This window comes from Oncorhynchus nerka, linkage group LG22 (assembly GCF_034236695.1).
Source record: "Oncorhynchus nerka isolate Pitt River linkage group LG22, Oner_Uvic_2.0, whole genome shotgun sequence".
NCBI lineage: Eukaryota > Metazoa > Chordata > Actinopteri > Salmoniformes > Salmonidae > Oncorhynchus > Oncorhynchus nerka.
The window spans coordinates 89270746-89290039 of NC_088417.1; the positions used below are offsets into that span (position 1 = coordinate 89270746).

A 19294-nucleotide genomic window follows, 5' to 3' on the forward strand; every position below is an offset into this window, starting at 1 on the left:
GTTTTATGGCACCGTTTTACGCATCAGCTTGTTGTCTGGGGAAGATTGAGAAAACTGGTCTGAGACCAGATTTAGGGCTCAACACCGTTTCCTGCAGCCACGAAAGAAGGACGCGCAGTACCCGGAAACAACGAATCTATTGTGGTTTATTCTCTGGTCCAAATAAAACATTTAGTTGTGGTTAACTTTATTGAATTGAAAGAGAGAGCACAACTCAGCTTACTCTGATAAACATGAGTTGTTTTCTAATATTCAAAATGCTATATGGGGCGGGAGGGTAGCCTAGTGGTTAGATCGTTGGACTAGTAACCGGAAGGTTGCAAGTTCAAACCCCCGAGCTGTCGTTCTGTCCCTGAACAGGCAGTTAACCCACTGTTCCTAGTCCGTCATTGAAAATAAGAATTTGTTCTTAACTGACTTGCCTGGTTAAATAAAGGTAAAAAATAAATATTTGGTAGGCTGCATTGCATTCTAGGTGCTTTACCCAGAAATAGGATTAAGATTCTATTAATTTTATTACTGCTCCGATGCTTTTAGGACCATATAGGAGAAAATTATGCATTGCCGGTTTTCCTTGCAGGTGTAATTGAATGAAGCGCCGCCTACGAATGTCCTTTTTTGTTCATGGTAAATGTCTATTGCATGCTCAAATGTGTATACCAGGTGGGTAAGTAAGTCATGTGAAACGTATTGCTTTACTGGTAGTTTGTGCTCCATGAGGTCTGTTTGTGGTCATCACTAGGCAACGAGAGTGTTCAGTTTACAGTACCTGCACGGCAAAGGTGTGTCTGTAAGAGGACACGGTGCTTAACCAGCAAACTATTCTAGGATCACCTGGGGCAGATTCCTTCTCCACCAAAATATTTATGGTACATTATTTAACACCAGGATTACTTGAGGTTGGCACTTTTTCAGTAAAAGATATTGATCATCTTTAGAGCTTTTTATGCCTGTTTCTGTAGACAGAATGGCCTTAGCAAGTGGACACTGGGTTGCCAAGGAAACGAAAGGTAAACCGCCAAGCCCCAGGTAAGTGTGTGTGTGTGTGTGCTTCTCTCATTGAGCTTTTCCCCGTCATCACCTCAGGTATGCCCCCAGTATTTTCTTAACTTGGCTGAACATGCCTCTCTAGAAGCAGATGGAAAAACAACATAGTTGTTTCCATGTTTAATTTCTCCATTTCCACATATCTCCACCTTCCCAGGCACAGCCATGCGCTAGCTGTGGCTGGGAATATAGCTTTCCTGTTTGGAGGGGTGTCCACCATATCCCATGAGGTGAATCTCTCTACCTTATGCTACTAATTGGTAAGCCTATCTAAAACACTGCAATGAACCTAACAAGGTATTTCCCATTGTTCTGTAGGAGGAGCAGCCAGTATATTTGAATGACTTCTACATGCTCACAGGTACAGTATAATTATACTCAATGAGCTCAACCAAACACATGTAGGCTACAACTAAATACCCCTATTGACAGTCTAGATTAATCATAATACAAGCCTTCTTAAACATGCAATATAATGTAATTTCTTACATATGATTACTCAGTTTCAGCCATATGTTTCTAGTTTCAGCCACTCACATCACATGGGAGGTGATGCCACAGAATGGGGTTGTACCCTCAGCAAGAGAAGGACACACACTTTGGTAATTGATATACTGTATACAGCATCTTAACAATTAGGATATCTCAATTACCATTTGAACCTCAGACCATACTAATACGGTATGCTATTTGTCTACAAATCAACCATGGAGACATTCATTGAGACATCTGTTAAGTCTACTGCTTTGACATAGGTAAGATTACAGCGCAGGAAGTCCCTTGGGGCGGCAGGTAGCCTAGTGGTTAGAGCGTTGGGCCAGTAACCGAAAGGTTGCTAGAATCCCGAGCTAACAATGTATAAATCTGTCATTCTGCCCCTGAACAAGGCAGTTAACCCACTGCTCCTAGGCTGTCATTGATAATACGTATTTGTTCTTAACTGTCTTACCTAGTTAAACAAAGGTTAAATAACATTTAAAAAATTGTACATATATACTGTAGATATATTCTCCCTGCCTCCGCAGTGTGGTTAAAGGCAAGCTCTACCTGTTTGGAGGAGTGGCCAGTCCACAGGCTGGAGAATGTCTTCCTGGAGTCTACTGCTTTGACATAGGTAAGATTACAGGGCAGGGAGTCCCTGGGTTATTTCAGGGAAGCAGTGTAGATGATAAGAAGGAACTCAGCCTCGACTCAAAGATAACATAATTGGTTAAAACTCCAGATTCTTTGCCACTTCCAGTGTCAACGATGAAAGAGCTTAACTCCCCCAAACTAACATTGCCATAACAACAACAACTTTGAAAGAGTAGTAGCTGTGGCGTTTATTATTTTCACGACCCATGCCATGCTTAGGGTGAGATTGTGATGTTCATTACTAAGTTTGCTGTACAGTTTATTGTAACTAAAACTACACAGTTTAACACGGAGTAAAGCGTGCCCTCTGGTCTCATTTGCTATAGTGTCATTGACGTGGGAGCGGCTTGCCACAGGCGGTGTGTCTCTTAGAACCATCAGACACAGTTCCGTCTCCGTGGGAGACAACATTTATGTCTACGGTGGGCTCCTAGACGGTGTCCCCACTGATGACCTCATGGTGTTCAACACAGGTCAGTGTGGGCCAGGGTGGAGCCATGGTCACCACGAGGTCAGTATGGGCCAGGGTGGAGCCATGGTCACCACAGGTCAGTATGGGCCAGGGTGGAGCCATGGTCACCACAGGTCAGTATGGGCCAGGGTGGAGCCATGGTCACCACAGGTCAGTGTGGGCCAGGGTGGAGCCATGGTCACCACAGGTCAGTATGGGCCAGGGTGGAGCCATGGTCACCACAGGTCAGTGTGGGCCAGGGTGGAGCCATGGTCACCACAGGTCAGTGTGGGCCAGGGTGGAGCCATGGTCACCACAGGTCAGTGTGGGCCAGGGTGGAGCCATCGTCACCACAGGTCAGTATGGGCCAGGGTGGAGCCATGGTCACCACAGGTCAGTATGGGCCAGGGTGGAGCCATGGTCACCACAGGTCAGTGTGGGCCAGGGTGGAGCCATGGTCACCACAGGTCAGTACGGGCCAGGGTGGAGCCATGGTCACCACAGGTCAGTATGGGCCAGGGTGGAGCCATGGTCACCACAGGTCAGTATGGGCCAGGGTGGAGCCATGGTCACCACAGGTCAGTGTGGGCCAGGGTGGAGCCATGGTCACCACAGGTCAGTGTGGGCCAGGGTGGAGCCATGGTCACCACAGGTCAGTATGGGCCAGGGTGGAGCCATGGTCACCACAGGTCAGTATGGGCCAGGGTGGAGCCATGGTCACCACAGGTCAGTATGGGCCAGGGTTGAGCCATGGTCACAACAGGTCAGTATGGGCCAGGGTTGAGCCATGGTCACCACAGGTCAGTATGGGCCAGGGTGGAGCCATGGTCACCACAGGTCAGTATGGGCCAGGGTGGAGCCATGGTCACCACAGGTCAGTATGGGCCAGGGTGGAGCCATGGTCACCACAGGTCAGTATGGGCCAGGGTTGAGCCATGGTCACCACAGGTCAGTGTGGGCCAGGGTGGAGCCATGGTCACCACAGGTCAGTGTGGGCCAGGGTGGAGCCATGGTCACCACAGGTCAGTATGGGCCAGGGTGGAGCCATGGTCACCACAGGTCAGTATGGGCCAGGGTGGAGCCATGGTCACCACAGGTCAGTATGGGCCAGGGTTGAGCCATGGTCACAACAGGTCAGTATGGGCCAGGGTTGAGCCATGGTCACCACAGGTCAGTATGGGCCAGGGTGGAGCCATGGTCACCACAGGTCAGTATGGGCCAGGGTGGAGCCATGGTCACCACAGGTCAGTATGGGCCAGGGTGGAGCCATGGTCACCACAGGTCAGTATGGGCCAGGGTTGAGCCATGGTCACAACAGGTCAGTATGGGCCAGGGTTGAGCCATGGTCACCACAGGTCAGTATGGGCCAGGGTGGAGCCATGGTCACCACAGGTCAGTATGGGCCAGGGTGGAGCCATGGTCACCACAGGTCAGTATGGGCCAGGGTTGAGCCATGGTCACCACAGGTCAGTATGGGCCAGGGTGGAGCCATGGTCACCACAGGTCAGTATGGGCCAGGGTGGAGCCATGGTCACCACAGGTCAGTATGGGCCAGGGTGGAGCCATGGTCACCACAGGTCAGTGTGGGCCAGGGTGGAGCCATGGTCACCACAGGTCAGTGTGGGCCAGGGTGGAGCCATGGTCACCACAGGTCAGTATGGGCCAGGGTTGAGCCATGGTCACCACAGGTCAGTATGGGCCAGGGTGGAGCCATGGTCACCACAGGTCAGTATGGGCCAGGGTGGAGCCATGGTCACCACAGGTCAGTATGGGCCAGGGTGGAGCCATGGTCACCACAGGTCAGTATGGGCCAGGGTGGAGCCATGGTCACCACAGGTCAGTATGGGCCAGGGTGGAGCCATGGTCACTTACAAGCATAGCAAACACTTTCATCCAAATCAGTGACCCTGTTGCTGTCAGGTCGAACCCACTGATTAGGAAGTAAATGATAAATAATGCTGCCGTGGAGGTTAACTTAGGTCAGAGGAAATATTTATGCATGTAGAGTAATTCATCTCTTCAGTCTCTTTGGTTCAGAGTGTGACTACTTGTATTTCAGTCTCTCTGAACTGGACCCCAGTCAAGACCACTGGCACTCTGCCATCTGCAAGGTAATTTACACCATCGTAAACATAAAAAGCCTAACTAGTGGTCTCAAATGACAGAAATGAGCTAAAGATTCTCCTGTTAAAAGGATGCATCATTACATTTGCTGTGTTTAGCTGATATTGTACGCCAGAAGACTTGTTTGTTAGCTGTGCTGCATTCCATCACAGAGTGTGCGTGAAAGGTTGCCATGGCACAGTATGTTGACAACAGCAACCAATAGGGTAACGGACGACCTCATGTGAAACTATATCTGAATGCCATCTGTCCTCCATTGAAGCCCCCCAGTACTTGGCACGGTTCAGTCATGACCGTTCCAAGGACGGCCAACAGTCTAGTACGGGCACTCTCATCCTCATCCCAATCCAAATTCACACAGCCCTTGCCTTGCAACAACAGGCTATAGACAACAAGTTTGGCTTCCTTTCAGTTCTGAACTTAGTTCAGTTCAGTCCAGTTTTTTGTCAGTACGAACACTTATTTTAGTTTTGACAGATTACACTGTAGCCTAATATATCCCTTGTTGACATGCTCTGATCCTGCAGATGCAGCCTGCTACAGTATTTGCCTGTGTATGTGATGTTCTGACTTTGTAGATACAACCACACGTTTGCTGTAGTCAGTGAGCAGGTGTTCATGTTTGGGGGATGTGCTGAGGATGGCCGCTACTACAAAGACATTCATGTTCTCAACACGGGTAAAGAAATGCTAGTGCTCCTACAGACTTTGCATGGGCTGATATTCTTTACATTTGACACATTTTAGTATACCCATTGTGACATCATTAGAATAGGGGAATGTTCTAATCAAACCAAAACCTCAGTAAACAACTGTGATGCAAATGTGTAATTCTGAATCATAAATGACATCAAACCGCTGTAATGCTGTTATTCTAAACTCATTGTGACATCAATAATACATTATTGATGTCACATTGGAATTGTCAGAATAGATGAGGTAAAGAGGTCAATCGAACTCTACCAAAACAATGGAATTTCCATGAAAACGAGTGGGGTAAAGATGCTGTGGGGGAAGATCCCGATTCTCCTCATTGCACCCATCAAAATTAGCCTACATTAGGCTATTGTTTATATGTGTATTTTATACTATGTTGAGGGAACAATCAGAGTATAATCCTTGTATGGAGGTCAACCCCAATACATGTTCATGTCACTTGTCACCAATCAACAGCATTATAGTTAAAAACTACTTTGACTACCTCTCACAATTTGTGTGTGCTAGCTATGCTACCAGTTTATACAAACAGTAGTTAGCATTTAGCAGTCACTTCTTCTAAACCTAAAAAGGGACAACTTCTAAATGTTATGCAGCGAAAACAGATAAATATATCCAAATAGGACTTCAGTAACCACATTGTGGGCCTGTTTCAATACATCAATCATGACGGATTTGACAACTATCCACTTTGTTAGATCAGATTTGTTGTATGTGCGCCAATCCGGCATTCCATCTTCTTTCCCTCATGGTCTGCGGTCCATTGACCTCTTTGCTGCATCTATGATGCTGAACTGAAGTGACCTCATCCTCAAACAGCCCACATAGGGTTCCAAAAGGGTTCTGTGGCTGTCCCCATAGAAGAACCCTTTTTGGATCCAGGTAGAACTCTTTTGGGTTCCATGTAGAACCCTCTGGGGAAAGGGTACTACATGGAACCCAAAAGGGTTCTATCTGGAACCAAAAGGGTTCTACCTGGAACCAGTAGGGGTTCTTCAAAGGGTTCTCCTATGGGGATAGCCAAAGAACCCTGTTTGGTTCTAGTTAGCACCTTTTTTTCTAAGAGTGTTGTGTGACTTCATAAATGACATCACTACCAGCAAACCACAGTGATGTAATGTTGTAATTCTACATTTATTGTGACATAAGTAGTGCATTATTGATGTCACAGTGCAATTATCAGAATGGGGCTCAACTTGTCTGACCTCATCCTCAGACAGCCTATTCCGACATTATGAATAAATCACCAGCAGCAAAACCACTATGATGTAATGTTGTTATTCTAAACTCATTGTGACATCAATAGTGCATTATTAATGTCACAGTGGAATGGGGCTGAAGTGAACTAAAGTGACCTGTCATTCTCAGAAACCCTGGTGTGGCAGAGGTATGGTGTGAAGGGGGAGTCGCCCCTGGCCTGTGCAGGTCAGACCCTCACAGCACATCATGACAAGGTATAAACAACACACTAAATGCCCCCTCACCACCTACCAAAAATATCAAATGATATTGATATTGCCAGGCAACAGAATGCTTGACTCAATAAATCCTTATAGGACTATGAATGTCTACTTTGGTGTTATTCATGTACTCATGCTCTTATTATTTGAATATCATTCAATTCAGGATATTTACTTGTTTGGTGGAAAATGCACCAGTCAGGATGGAACAGTCACATCAACCAATGAAATTCATAAATTAAGCATTGGTAAGTCAAACAGCATCATCACGGTTTCCACTATATTAGCATGGGCATTTGAATACTGCATGTATGCTGCCCTCGTGTGGTATTAGCATAGGCATTTGAATACTGCATGTATGCTGCCCTCGTGTGGTATTAGCATGGGCATTTGAATACTGCATGTATGCTGCCCTCGTGTGGTATTAGCATAGGCATTTGAATACTGCATGTATGCTGCCCTCGTGTGGTATTAGCATGGGCATTTGAATACTGCATGTATGCTGCCCTCGTGTGGTATTAGCATGGGCATTTGAATACTGCATGTATGCTGCCCTCGTGTGTTATTAGCATGGGCATTTGAATACTGCATGTATGCTGCCCTCGTGTGGTATTAGCATGGGCATTTGAATACTGCATGTATGCTGCCCTCGTGTGGTATTAGCATGGGCATTTGAATACTGCATGTATGCTGCCCTCGTGTGGTATTAGCATAGGCATTTGAATACTGCATGTATGCTGCCCTCGTGTGGTATTAGCATAGGCATTTGAATACTGCATGTATGCTGCCCTCTTGTGGTATTAGCATGGGCATTTGAATAGTGCATGTATGCTGCCCTCGTGTGGTATTAGCATGGGCATTTGAATACTGCATGTATGCTGCCCTTGTGTGGTATTAGCATGGGCATTTGAATACTGCATGTATGCTGCCCTCGTGTGGTATTAGCATGGGCATTTGAATACTGCATGTATGCTGCCCTCGTGTGGTATTAGCATAGGCATTTGAATACTGCATGTATGCTGCCCTCGTGTGGAAAAAGTCCTTGCACAAAAATCCATCCCTCGTTCCTTCAAGCAATTATTATTTGTTTTCGGCGGTTTGAATAAAGATCCCAGGTTTACAGATAAAGGCCTAGTAGCTGACGTGTAATGACATTTCCCCTCTTCCCTGTCTCCCTCCCTCCCTCTACTTGTCTCCCTCCCTGGTCCCTCTCCCTCCCTCCCCCCTCCATCTCCACCGCTCCAGCTAAGATGAAATGGAAGGTGCCTCTCTATGTGGGGATTCCTCCGGCCCGCCGTCATGACCATACAGCCTTCATCCTTCACAGCCATGTGTGTGTGCGTGTGTGTGCGTGTGCGTGTGTGCGTGCTTGGATACGTGTGCACGCACGTGTGTGTCATCTGTCTATCTCTTCCTCTATTTCTCTCTCTTAATGACCTGGTGTTCCTATTATGCAGATATATGTATTTGGTGGCAAAAATGAAGAACAAGAATTCAATGACCTGAAGGTGATGAAATTGATTAACCCATCCGAAAGACAGCCAGGTAACACAGCCTATATCAATTTCAAAGATTTCCAATACTTGGGTAGTTTTTTGCCATTCCGTTACACTTTTACATCTTTCTTCAACCTTTATTCGTGTGTCTCTGGGAGTTTGATGTCATTTGATAAGCCGGTTCTGCACTTCCTTTCTGTTCTTCTAATAGTGATGAAGGAGATTCTATCTGAGTTTGGGCTTCAGGGAGTCAGCCATGGGTTAGTATTTTGTTTATGTCAGCTATCCTATTCAAACTACAATGAACATTTTGCTCTCTTTTGCAGACTTATTTTTCTGGTTTGGCTGTGTTATTTTATGTTTACCTACAGATGTAGAATCTGAACCCGTCTCCTACAACAGAAAAATAGTCCTGCAGCAAAACAGGAAATGTCTATTATTGTGTGGATTTTAATGAATTTACATTTCTGTAGTGGTTGATATATTTTTCATAAGGGAAAATCAAGTCTGGAATTTTTGTGGAAATTACAACATTTAGAAGCCTTTTTAAACCCCAAATGCACTACAGGTTTTACATTTCCTGCTTTTGAGGAAAGTCATTTTTCAACAGGATGATCAAGTTAAGATCCTACACCTACACAGTTACAGTTATTCAAATTAGGTTTCAGGTTTCACAAAGCTTTTTCGCTCTCATTTGATCAGCTTCGCGCCGACAAAGGTCCCCAATGTCAAGTATGAGCTGAGTGAGTCTCCATCTCTGTTTTCTGTGAGGACGGATGCAGCTGCCTCTGCACAGGTGGGTCACATGAAAAGCAGTGAACTGTTCATCAAACTGCATAGAGGCATTGTTACTGTAGGATGTAGGTCAGAGTTGCATAGCCTCAGGCATGAACAGCGGAACTGGATCGGTAGCATGGTGGAGTGGGGACAGGGACAGGCAAGAGTAGTTAGGCCAGGTAGTCCCGAGGCATGGACCGAGGGAGGGAGGGAGGGAGGGAGGGAGGGAGAGAGAGAGAGAGAGAGAGAAAGTGACAGAGAGTGACAGAAAGTGACAGAAAGAGAGACAGAGAGAGAGAAAGAAAAGGAGAGAGAGAGAAAGAAAGGGAGAAAGACAGAGAGAGAGAAAGTCAAAGAGAGAGCGAGAGAGATAGAGTGGCTAGGCTGAGAAACTCTCTTTCTCTCGTTGACTCCCTCAAACTTTCCTTAAGAAAAGCCCACCTTGTAAGACATGCTATTATATCCAGGTAGTAGCAACTTGCTCACATACTGTTTCTATAACAACTTGTAGTCTGTATGTTTATCATGCTGATGTTACATCATTAGGTTACAGCCCAAAGAGACTTCAGTGCCGTCCGAGATGAGGCGATGGATATGATCCATAAAGCTTTCTCCATGCTTGATGGAGAGTTTCAGAAGCTTGACAGGTATTATGTTTTCAATCTAGGTCCAACGTTTGACAAACAGATCACCTTTGACAAACAGGTTTGACAAACAGGTCAAACATTTTCCTGACCAATAAACTCTTCATTAATTGACTGAGTGACTGACAAACCGATTCATTCATTCATGAATTCATCCATTCAATAAATTATTCATTACTGTAGAGAAAGGTCAGAGCTTGCTCAGTCTGCAGCTGCTCTTCAGTACAAGAGAGAATCTCACCAAGCCCACCATCAGCAACAGGAGGAGGTAAAGGCTCACTCATAGTTCAAGATCATCATTCACTCACTCATTCACTAAATATGTAGCTTTCCAATAGTTCCCCTTTTTGTGTGGTTGAATCATTTCTATTCTATGAAATAATGGTTTTCCAGGAAGAATGATGGAAGCTTTGTTTGTGGTTTTGGTGTTGCAGGAACTACAGGAAATGCTTGAGCGACACAGAGCCCAGAATGAGACCTGGCTACGTGCACGGGCAGAGGAGAATGACAAGGAAAGGAAGGGGCTGTGTAAACTCAGGGTGTGTAGTAGTTACTAACCACACACACACACACACACACACACACACACGCACACACACACGCACACACGCACACACACAAACAGTAGCACAAACATAAACATGCATGCAGTTCCAGGTGTAGAATTAGAAGTGTATTCCTGAAGTGTAGGAGATTACATGTGAAGTTGTATTCAGTTCAGTTTTATTTCTAGTGGATGATCACATGACATTATGGGTTTTTGGGGAGTGTATGACAGTTGTACCTTTCAGCACCAGGCTACCAGAAAACCCCTCATCTGTTCAGAAAAGGTAGCCGTCCACCTACGAATACGCCAATGTGCTTTTTCTGAAGTGTACGCTCAATGTCCTGCTGAAAGCCAGGTATAGGGCATCTTTTTTTTCCATAGAATTAGGTATTAGAATACTAGAACTGAGATTAACCTTCTTATGATGGTCCAAGGGTCAGTCATGTTTTTCAGGGAGTTGGTCAACCATGGTTAGCCAGTGCTCTGATAAGATATTGTGTAAAACAGTAAATGTGAAGAATTTATCTGCACTGTGTCTTCAGAAAGTATTCACACCCTTTGACTTTTTACACATTTTGTTGTGTTACAGACTGAATTTAACATTTATTAAATTGAGATTTTGTGTCACTGACCTACACACAATACCCCATAATGTCAAAGTAGAATTACGTTTGAAGATTTTTTTTAAACACATTCATTAAAAAGGAAAAGCTGAAATGCATTGAGTCAATAAGTATTCAACCCCTTTGTAATGGCAAACTTAAATAAGTTCAGGAGTAAAACGTTGTATAATACGTTGCATGGACTCTGTTTAACATGCTTTTTGAATGACTACCTCATCTTTGTACCCCACATATAATTATCTTTAAGGTTCCTTTAGTCGAGCAGTGAATTTGAAACGCAGATTCAACCACAAAGCCCAGGGAGGTTTTCCAATGCCTCGCAAAGAAGGGCACTTATTGGTAGATGGGTAAAACAAAACAAAAAAGACATTGAATATCATGGTGAAGTTATTAATTACACTTTGTCTGGTGTATCAATACACCCAGACACCACAAAGATACAGGCGTCCTTCCTAACTCAGTTGCCGTAAAGGGATTTCGCCGTGAGGCCAATGGTGACTTTAAAACAGTTACATAGTTTAATGGCTGTGATAGGAGAAAACTGAGGATGGATCAACAACATTGTAGTTACTCCACAATACTAACCTAAATGACAGACTGAAAAGAAAGAAGCCTGTACAGAATAAAAATATTCCAAAACATGCATGCTGTTTGCAATAAGGCACTAAAGTAAAATTGCTAAATATTGGCAAAGAAATTAACTTTATGTCCTGAATACAAAGCGTTATGTTTGGCTCAAATCCAATACAACACCACTGAGTACCACTCTTCATATTTTCAAGCATGGTGGTGGCTGCATCATGTTATAGGTATGCTTGTCATCGGCAAGGACTGGGGAGTTTTGGGGGAGATAAATAAAAATGGAATAGAGCTAAGTACAGGCAAAATCCAAGAGGAAAACCTGGTTCAGTTTTCTTTCCGACAGACACAGAGAGACAAATTTACCTTTCAGCAGGACAATAACTGTCAAAACTTCTCCCGAAGTCGGTTCCTCTCCTTGTTTGGGCGGTGTTCGGCGATCGACGTCACCGGTCTTCTAGCCATAGCCAATCCATTTTTCATTTTCCATTTGTTTCTGTCTTGTTTTCCCACACACCTGGTTTTCATTTCCCCATTACGTGTTGTGTATTTAACCCTCTGTTCTCCCCATGTCTTTGTGTGGTATTGTTTGTTTGTAAGTGCTTGTGAACATGTTGACCGGTGGGCATCGGGTTTTGTACCCAAGTTGTTATTTTCTTGATGCCTTTGGTTTTGGTATTAAACTGCTCCGGCTATTACCTAGTTCTGCTCTCCTCCATCTGACTTCCCTGCCACCAGTTACCCACCCCTAACAGAATACCACACCCGAATATGGATTCAGCAGGAGCAGGTGCCACTGATATGGAGATCGAGGAGCGCATCCAGGGACCCACAGCGATGCTCCACCATCTCGGCGCCGCCATGGACCGTGTCATCCAAGCTATGGACCGCTGGGAGAGACGGAGAGTTCCTCCAGCACCTCCACCAGCACAACAGGGGCCTTCACTACTCACTCCCCCTGCACCCGGTTCCAGTGGGATTCGGCTCACCCTCCCCGGGGAGTACAATGGGACGGCTGCCCGCTGCCAGGGTTTCCTGTTGAAAGTTGGAGTTATACCAGGCAACCATCCACCTGGCTCCTTCGGGCCGTGAGAGGGTGTCCGCCCTCGTCTCATGCCTCTCTGGGAAAGCCCTGGAGTGGGCCAACGCTGTATGGTTGGAAGGAGATGCGTTGCTGGACTACTTTGAGGAGTTCTCCCTTCGATTCCGGGCAGTCTTCAACCACCCGCCTGAGGGCAGAGAGGCGGGTGAACGTCTTTTCCACCTGCGGCAGGGGACGAGGAGCACACAGGAGTTCGCTTTGGACTTTCAAACCCTGGCCTCTGGAGCGGGTTGGAACGACAGGGCCATGATTGACCACTAGTTTGCACGAGGACGTCCGTTGAGAGTTGGCCTGCAGAGACACCACCCTCAACTTCGACAAGCTGGTGGACCTGTCCATTCGGCTGGATAACCTGCTGGCTACCCGCGGACGTCCAGATTGAGGTCTGTTGGTTCTATCCCCCAGCACTACCGCTCCGATGCCCATGGAGTTGGGAGGTGCGGTGCTCAGGGAGACCGGAGGAGGTTCCGGCGTTTCCCGTGGTGCTAGACCTACCATGGTTAGCTTGTTTCGAGGCAGTGGAGGGCTCTCGCGGGGTGGTCGCGAGAGTGCTCGGGGAGGTGTTTAAGGGTTTCCGTAGGTGCTACTACGGTGGAAAGTCCAGACCACAGTGCGCATTCCCCCCGAATATGCCGATTTGGCTCTCACCTTCTCCAAAAAGAAGGCGACTCACTTACCACCCCATCGACGGGGGGATTGTGCGATAAATCTCCTGGTAGACGCTGCACTTCCCAGGAGTCACGTGTATCCTCCGTCACAGGCGGAGACGGTGGCTATGGAAACATATGTCTCCGAATCCCTGCGTCAGGGGTACATTCGGTCCTCCACTTCCCCCTCCTCGTGTTTCTTTTTTGTGTAGAAGATGGAGGGAGGTCTTCGCCCGTGCATTGACTATCAAGGCCTTAATCAGATAACTGTGAGGTACAGTTACCCGCTACCTCCTATCGCCATGGGGATTGAGTCAATGCACGGGGCGTGTTTCTTCACCAAACTTGATCTCAGAAGTGCTTACAACCTGGTGCGTATCTGGGAGGGAGACGAGTGGAAGACGACGTTAAGTACGACCTCAGGGCATTATGAGTACCTCGTCATGCCATATGGGTTGATGAATGCTCCATCAGTCTTCCAAGACATTTTCAGGGACCTGCACAGGCAGGGTGTAGTGGTGTATATTAATGACATTCTGATATACTCCGCTACACGCGCCAAGCATGTGTCCCTGATGCGCTAGGTGCTTGGCCGACTGTTGGAGCATGACCTGTACGCCAAGGCTGAGAAATATCTGTTCTTCCAACAGTCCGTCTCCTTCCTAGGGTACCGCATTTCCACCTCAGGGGTGGAGATGGAGAGTGACTGCATCTCAGCCGTGCGTAATTGGCCGACTCCCACCTCGGTAAAGGAGGTGCAGCGGTTTCAAGGGTTTGCCTATTACTACTGGAGGTTTATCCAAGGTTTTGGTCAGGTAGCCCATTACCTCACTGCTGAAGGGGGGACCGGTATGTTGGCAGTGGTTGGTTGAGGCGGACAGGGCCTTTGGTCACCTGAGGGCTCTGTTTACCTTGGCTCCCGTGCTGGCCCATCCGGATCCCTCTTTGGCAATCATTGTGGAGGTGGACGCATCCGAGGCTGGGATAGGAGCCATGCTCTCTCAGCGCTCGGGTACGCCACCGAAGCTTCGCCCCTGAAATTATTGTCGAGGAAGCTCAGCCCGGCGGAGGGAAACTATGACTTGGGGGACCGGGAGTTGTTGGCTGTCATCAAGGCTTTGAAGGCGTGGAGACATTGGCTTGAGGGGGCTAAACACCCTTTTCTCATCTGGACTGACCACCGCATTCTGGAGTACATCCGGGCGGTGAGGAGACTGAACCCTCGCCAGGCAAAGTGGGCCATGTTTTTCACCCATTTTGTTTTCACCCTTTCTTACAGACCAGATTCCCAGAACGTGAAGGCAGACGCACTGTCCCGGCTGTATGACACAGAGGAGCGGCCCATGGATCCCACCCCCATACTCCCGGCCTCCTGCCTGGTGGTGCCGGTAGTGTGGGAGCTCGACATGGACATTGAGCAGGTGTCGTGTGCAGAGGCCACTCCCCTCCAGTATCCCGCTGGGCGTCTGTACGTTCCGTCTACTGTTCGTGACCGGCTGATCTATTGAGCCCACACGTCAGCCTCCTCTGGTCATCCAGGCATCGGTCGGACGGTTAGCTGTCTGAATGGGAAGTACTGGTGGCCCACTTTGGCTAAGGACGTGAGGGTTTATGTTTCCTCCTGCTCGGTGTGCGCCCAGTGTAAGGCTCCTAGGCACCTACCCAGAGGTAAGCTACACCCCTTACCCTTTCCACAGCGGCCATGGTCACACCTGTCAATCGATTTCCTGACCGATCTCCCCTCATCACAGGGAAAAACCACGATCCTGGTTGTTGTGGATCGTTTCTCTAAGTCCTGCCATCTCCTCCTGCTGCCTGGTCTCCCTTTGGCCCTACACACTGCGGAGGCCTTGTTTACACACATATTCCGGCACTACGGGGTGCCTGAGGACATAGTGTCTGATCGGGGTCCCTAGTTCACTTCGAGGGTCTGGAGGGTGGTCATGGGTTTTCACCCCGAGAGTAACAGGCAGGTGGAGAGAGTAAACCAGGATGTGGGTAGGTTTCTGAGGTCTTATTGCCAGGACCGGCCGGGGGAGTGGGCAGCGCTCGTTCCCTGGGCCGAGATGGCCCAGAACTCGCTCCGTCACTCCTCTACTAACCCCCCCTTCCAGTCCGTACTGGGGTATCAGCCGGTTCTGGCTCATTGGCATCAGAGTCAGACCGAGGCTCCTGCGGTGGAGGACTGGTTCCGGCACGCGGAGGAAACATGGGACGCTGCCCATGTTCACCTTCTGTGTGCTGTGCTGCTCCAGAAAGCCAGCGTAGACCATCACCGCAGACCGGGTCTGGCTCTCGACCCGAAACATGCCCCTCCGCCTGCCCTGCCGGAAGCTGGGTCCACGGTTTGTGGGGCCATTTAAAGTCCTGAGGAGACTGAACGAGGTGAATTACAGGTTACATCTTCCCCCCGATTACCGTATTAACCCCTCGTTCCAGGAGTCTGAGGTGCGGGAGGTTCCTCCGCCCCCTCTGGACATTGATGGGGCCCCGGCGTACTCCGTTTGTTCCATACTGGATTCGAGGCATCGGGCGAGAGGCCTTCAGTACCTCGTGGACTGGGAGGGGTATGGTCCGGAGGAGAGATGCTGGGTTCCAGTGGAGGACGTGTTGGTCCCGTCAATGCTGCGGGAGTTCCACTGTCATCCGTCCGGATCGCCCTGCGCCTCGCCCTTCGGGTCGTCCCCGAGGCCGGTGTCGGCACGCTGCTGGTGCCACGCATCAAGGGGCAGGGGTACTGTCACGACTTCTACCGAAGTCGGTTCCTCTCCTTGTTCGGGCGGTGTTCGGTGGTCAACGTCACCGGTCTTCTAGCCATCGCCGATCCATTTTTCATTTTCCATTTGTTTTGTCTTGTTTTCCCACTCACCTGGTTTTCATTTCCTCATTACCTGTTGTGTATTTAACCCTCTGTTCCCCCCATGTCTTTGTGTGGTATTGTTTGTAAGTGCTTGTGAACATGTTGACTGGTGCGCGTCGGGTTTTGTACCCAAGTTGTTATTTTCTTGATGCCTTTGGTTTTGGTATTAAACTGCTCCGGCTATTACCTAGTTCTGCTCTCCTGCGTCTCACTTCCCTGCCACCAGTTATGCACCCCTTACAATAACCTAAAATACAAGGCCAAATATACACTGGAGTTGCTTACCAACACGACATTGAATGTTCCGGAGTGGCCTAGTTACAGTTTTGACTTAAATCGGCTTGAAAATCTATAGCAAGACTTGAAAATGGCTGTCTAGCAATGATCACCAACCAACTTGACAGAGCTTGAAGAAATTAAAAAAGAACCACGTGCAAATATTGTACAATCCAGGTGTGCAATGCCTGTAGAGATTTACCCTGAAAGACTCACAGCTATAATCGCTGCCAAATGTGATTAGAACATGTTTTGACTCAGTGGGTTGAATACTTATGTAATCAAGATATATGTTTTACTTTTCATATATTTTTACAAAATGTAGAATTTTTCTTCCACTTTGAATTTACAGAGTATTTTGTGTAGATGGTTAACAAAAAAACGACAAATCAATTTTAATTCCACCTTGTAACACCAACAAAATGTGGGAAAGAAACAATGTCTATGGATGTGGAAATCAAGACCGTTCCGAACGGCACCAAAAATGATATGTCCAAAGGGCATCTGCGCAGACTTGTGCTTACTGGGGTGTAGTCTACCATGTCAGCCTGCATTGGAATTTTATGAATGCCCATCCATGTGGTAGGCCCACTGTTTGTCAAATAGGCAGTTGCGTTGGCTTTATTTGTCCTGATGTCTTTGACTAATCAATTTGGCTATTCAAGCTCTGAATATCAGCTACCCAACTTCAGAAGTTATCCTATTTGAAATGTTTTTTATAGCTAGGATCAGCTTGTAAAAAAATGTATGGATACAAACTTGAAACCACTGATCATAATAATGGGATGAAACTCCTGGATAATAGTTGTGATTGTCCATTCCATATTGCCCATGTTACTTTGACCGTTACCGTTTTTAGGATATGTTGTTTATTAACATGACAGCACATTTTTTATTTGATTGATCGCCATTTGGGTTAGGCTATTTGCAGTGGTGTAAAAATACTTTTAAAGTACGACTTAAGTAGTTTTTTTGGGGTATCTGTACTTTACTTATATTTTTACTTCACTACATTCCTAAACAAAATAATGTACTTTTTACTCCCTACATTTTCCCTGACACCCAAAAGTAGTTACATTTTGACAGGGAATTGGTCCAATTCACACACTTATCAAGAGAACATCCCTGTTCATCCCTACTGCCTCTAATCTGGCGGACTCACTAAACACAAATGCTTCATTTGTAAATTGTCTTGCGTGTTGGAGTGTACCACTGGCTATCCGCCAATAAATAGAACAAATACAATTGTGCCATCTGTCTGCTTAATATAAGCAATTTGAAATGGTTTATAGTTTTACTTTTACTTGTGATACTTAAGTACATTTTAGCAATTCCATTTACTTTTGATACTTAAGTATATTTAAAACCAAATACTTTTACTTATCTTTACTTTTACTCAAGTATGACATTGAGTACCTTTTCCACCACTGACTATTTGATTGGAGAAACCTGCATCATGATGTAAAAAGTGTCTATCTCATTAAATTGTCATACATTTTATCTCCAGCCTATGCTACAGAAAATGCAACATACTCTTTCTACCATATCCTATATCTGCTACATGATTTATGTTAGATACATTTTTTTGACGGAACGTTGGTGGATCGCTGTGTGCTGGGAATGGACAAGTAAAATATGTTGCTGTCCCTGCCTTTGACAAAGTGGGCACTGGTGATTACAGGGTGGCATCAGCGCTCACCTAAAAAGCTAATATGCCACTGGTTGAGAAAATTGCTAATTATTTTTGGCCCGAATTATTTTAGGTTTCATGTGTTATTGGATGTGCGTCTTGGACAGTTTAGCTCCGAAAATGCCGTCCTCGTCAATCTGCCGCGATACGCTGCCGATCCTTCCTAATGTGAGGGTCTAGTAATTTAATAGGCTCTTTATGCCTTTTTCATACATTTTCTCTCTCTCTTCCAAGGAGGAGATTGTGCACGAGCAGGGTAGACTGGAAGAGGAGCAGGGAAACATCCAGAAACGCAGCGAACATCTCCTATCCATCATGCAACAGTTTAAAGGCATGTAAAGACACGTAACCATGGCAACCAATTTGGACGTGCCGAGTTTGTGGGTGTGGCTTACTTTCCAAGGATGACCAACTCAAAAGCATCTGTAAAAAGGAAATGTGACATTCATTTGTGTTTTTCCACTGGTGGGTGTGTTTGAATAGTTAGCATTTTGTGCATAGCTAAGATTAACTTTTGTTGTCTTTTGCCAGATAGTCATAATATCTTTAGCGAGACAGGGGGATAATTTTGACACTGTCAATAGAAAAAACACCACTCAAGGCATTTGTTTAAACCTCAGGAATGGTTGCTAAAAAATTCCTAGGACATATCAAAATTGGTCATGATAGGTCTAAGCAAAAGTTGTAAAGGAGAATAATTAACTGAGTTGTAGATTGATGTAGCCTAATCATGTTCATAAAAATGTTGGATTATTTGGCATATCTTGTCAAATCTGCATAAAACAACTTTCTGTTCCCTCATCTTTCAAATAATCATACACTGAAGGTTTACACTTTTATGAACATACTTTAAAATAACTGACGGAATGTTATATTCTAAATGTGGGCAAACCCTGTATGGGAATAGATAACTCACAAATTAAACCAATAAAATTATAGAAAAAATGCTTTGCATAAGAATTGGTTGTCAATTAAATAATTTACTCAAAGAGCTTTCCTCTTGTCCTCCAATTGTTACCAGCCCTGTCGCAGCATAGAGATCCTATTAAATGAATAAAGTATTATAATTCTTAATTCTGTGTCGCAGTCAAACAAATGCGCAGGCGCAGAGCTGTCGGTT

The 19294-nt window shown here is 46.2% G+C and overlaps 1 protein-coding gene across 4 annotated transcripts; it reads left to right on the forward strand.

Annotated features, from left to right (window-relative positions):
• Window positions 1–21: 21 nt before the first annotated feature.
• zmp:0000001301 (uncharacterized) lies at window positions 22–19248 on the forward strand. 4 transcript variants are annotated; one of them, XM_029628506.2, is made up of 19 exons: window positions 22–869; window positions 963–1029; window positions 1205–1277; window positions 1366–1408; window positions 1571–1649; window positions 2073–2161; window positions 2508–2654; window positions 4692–4743; window positions 5335–5435; window positions 6842–6927; window positions 7100–7181; window positions 8179–8270; window positions 8391–8478; window positions 8641–8689; window positions 9132–9225; window positions 9753–9853; window positions 10034–10118; window positions 10285–10389; window positions 18409–19248. In XM_029628506.2, exons 2-19 carry the CDS (start codon window positions 968–970, stop codon window positions 18511–18513), a joined length of 1533 nt encoding a protein of 510 aa, XP_029484366.1. In that variant the 5' UTR covers window positions 22–869; window positions 963–967; the 3' UTR covers window positions 18514–19248. The 4 variants fall into 4 exon arrangements, with proteins under 4 accessions (XP_029484366.1, XP_029484364.1, XP_029484365.1 ...); XM_029628504.2 differs by having other exon boundaries at window positions 22–1029; XM_029628505.2 differs by having other exon boundaries at window positions 22–1029; window positions 8179–8264.
• The last annotated feature ends 46 nt before the right edge of the window (window positions 19249–19294 follow it).

Excerpts from the sequence above, each read along its gene's own strand:
- zmp:0000001301 (XM_029628504.2), top strand. The coding sequence starts at position 947 with ATGCCTGTTTCTGTAGACAGAATGGCCTTAGCAAGTGGACACTGGGTT. Across the intron at positions 6,928-7,099 it reads TCACAGCACATCATGACAAG|GATATTTACTTGTTTGGTGG; the intron begins GTATAAACAACA and ends CATTCAATTCAG. Across the intron at positions 9,226-9,752 it reads ATGCAGCTGCCTCTGCACAG|GTTACAGCCCAAAGAGACTT; the intron begins GTGGGTCACATG and ends TTACATCATTAG.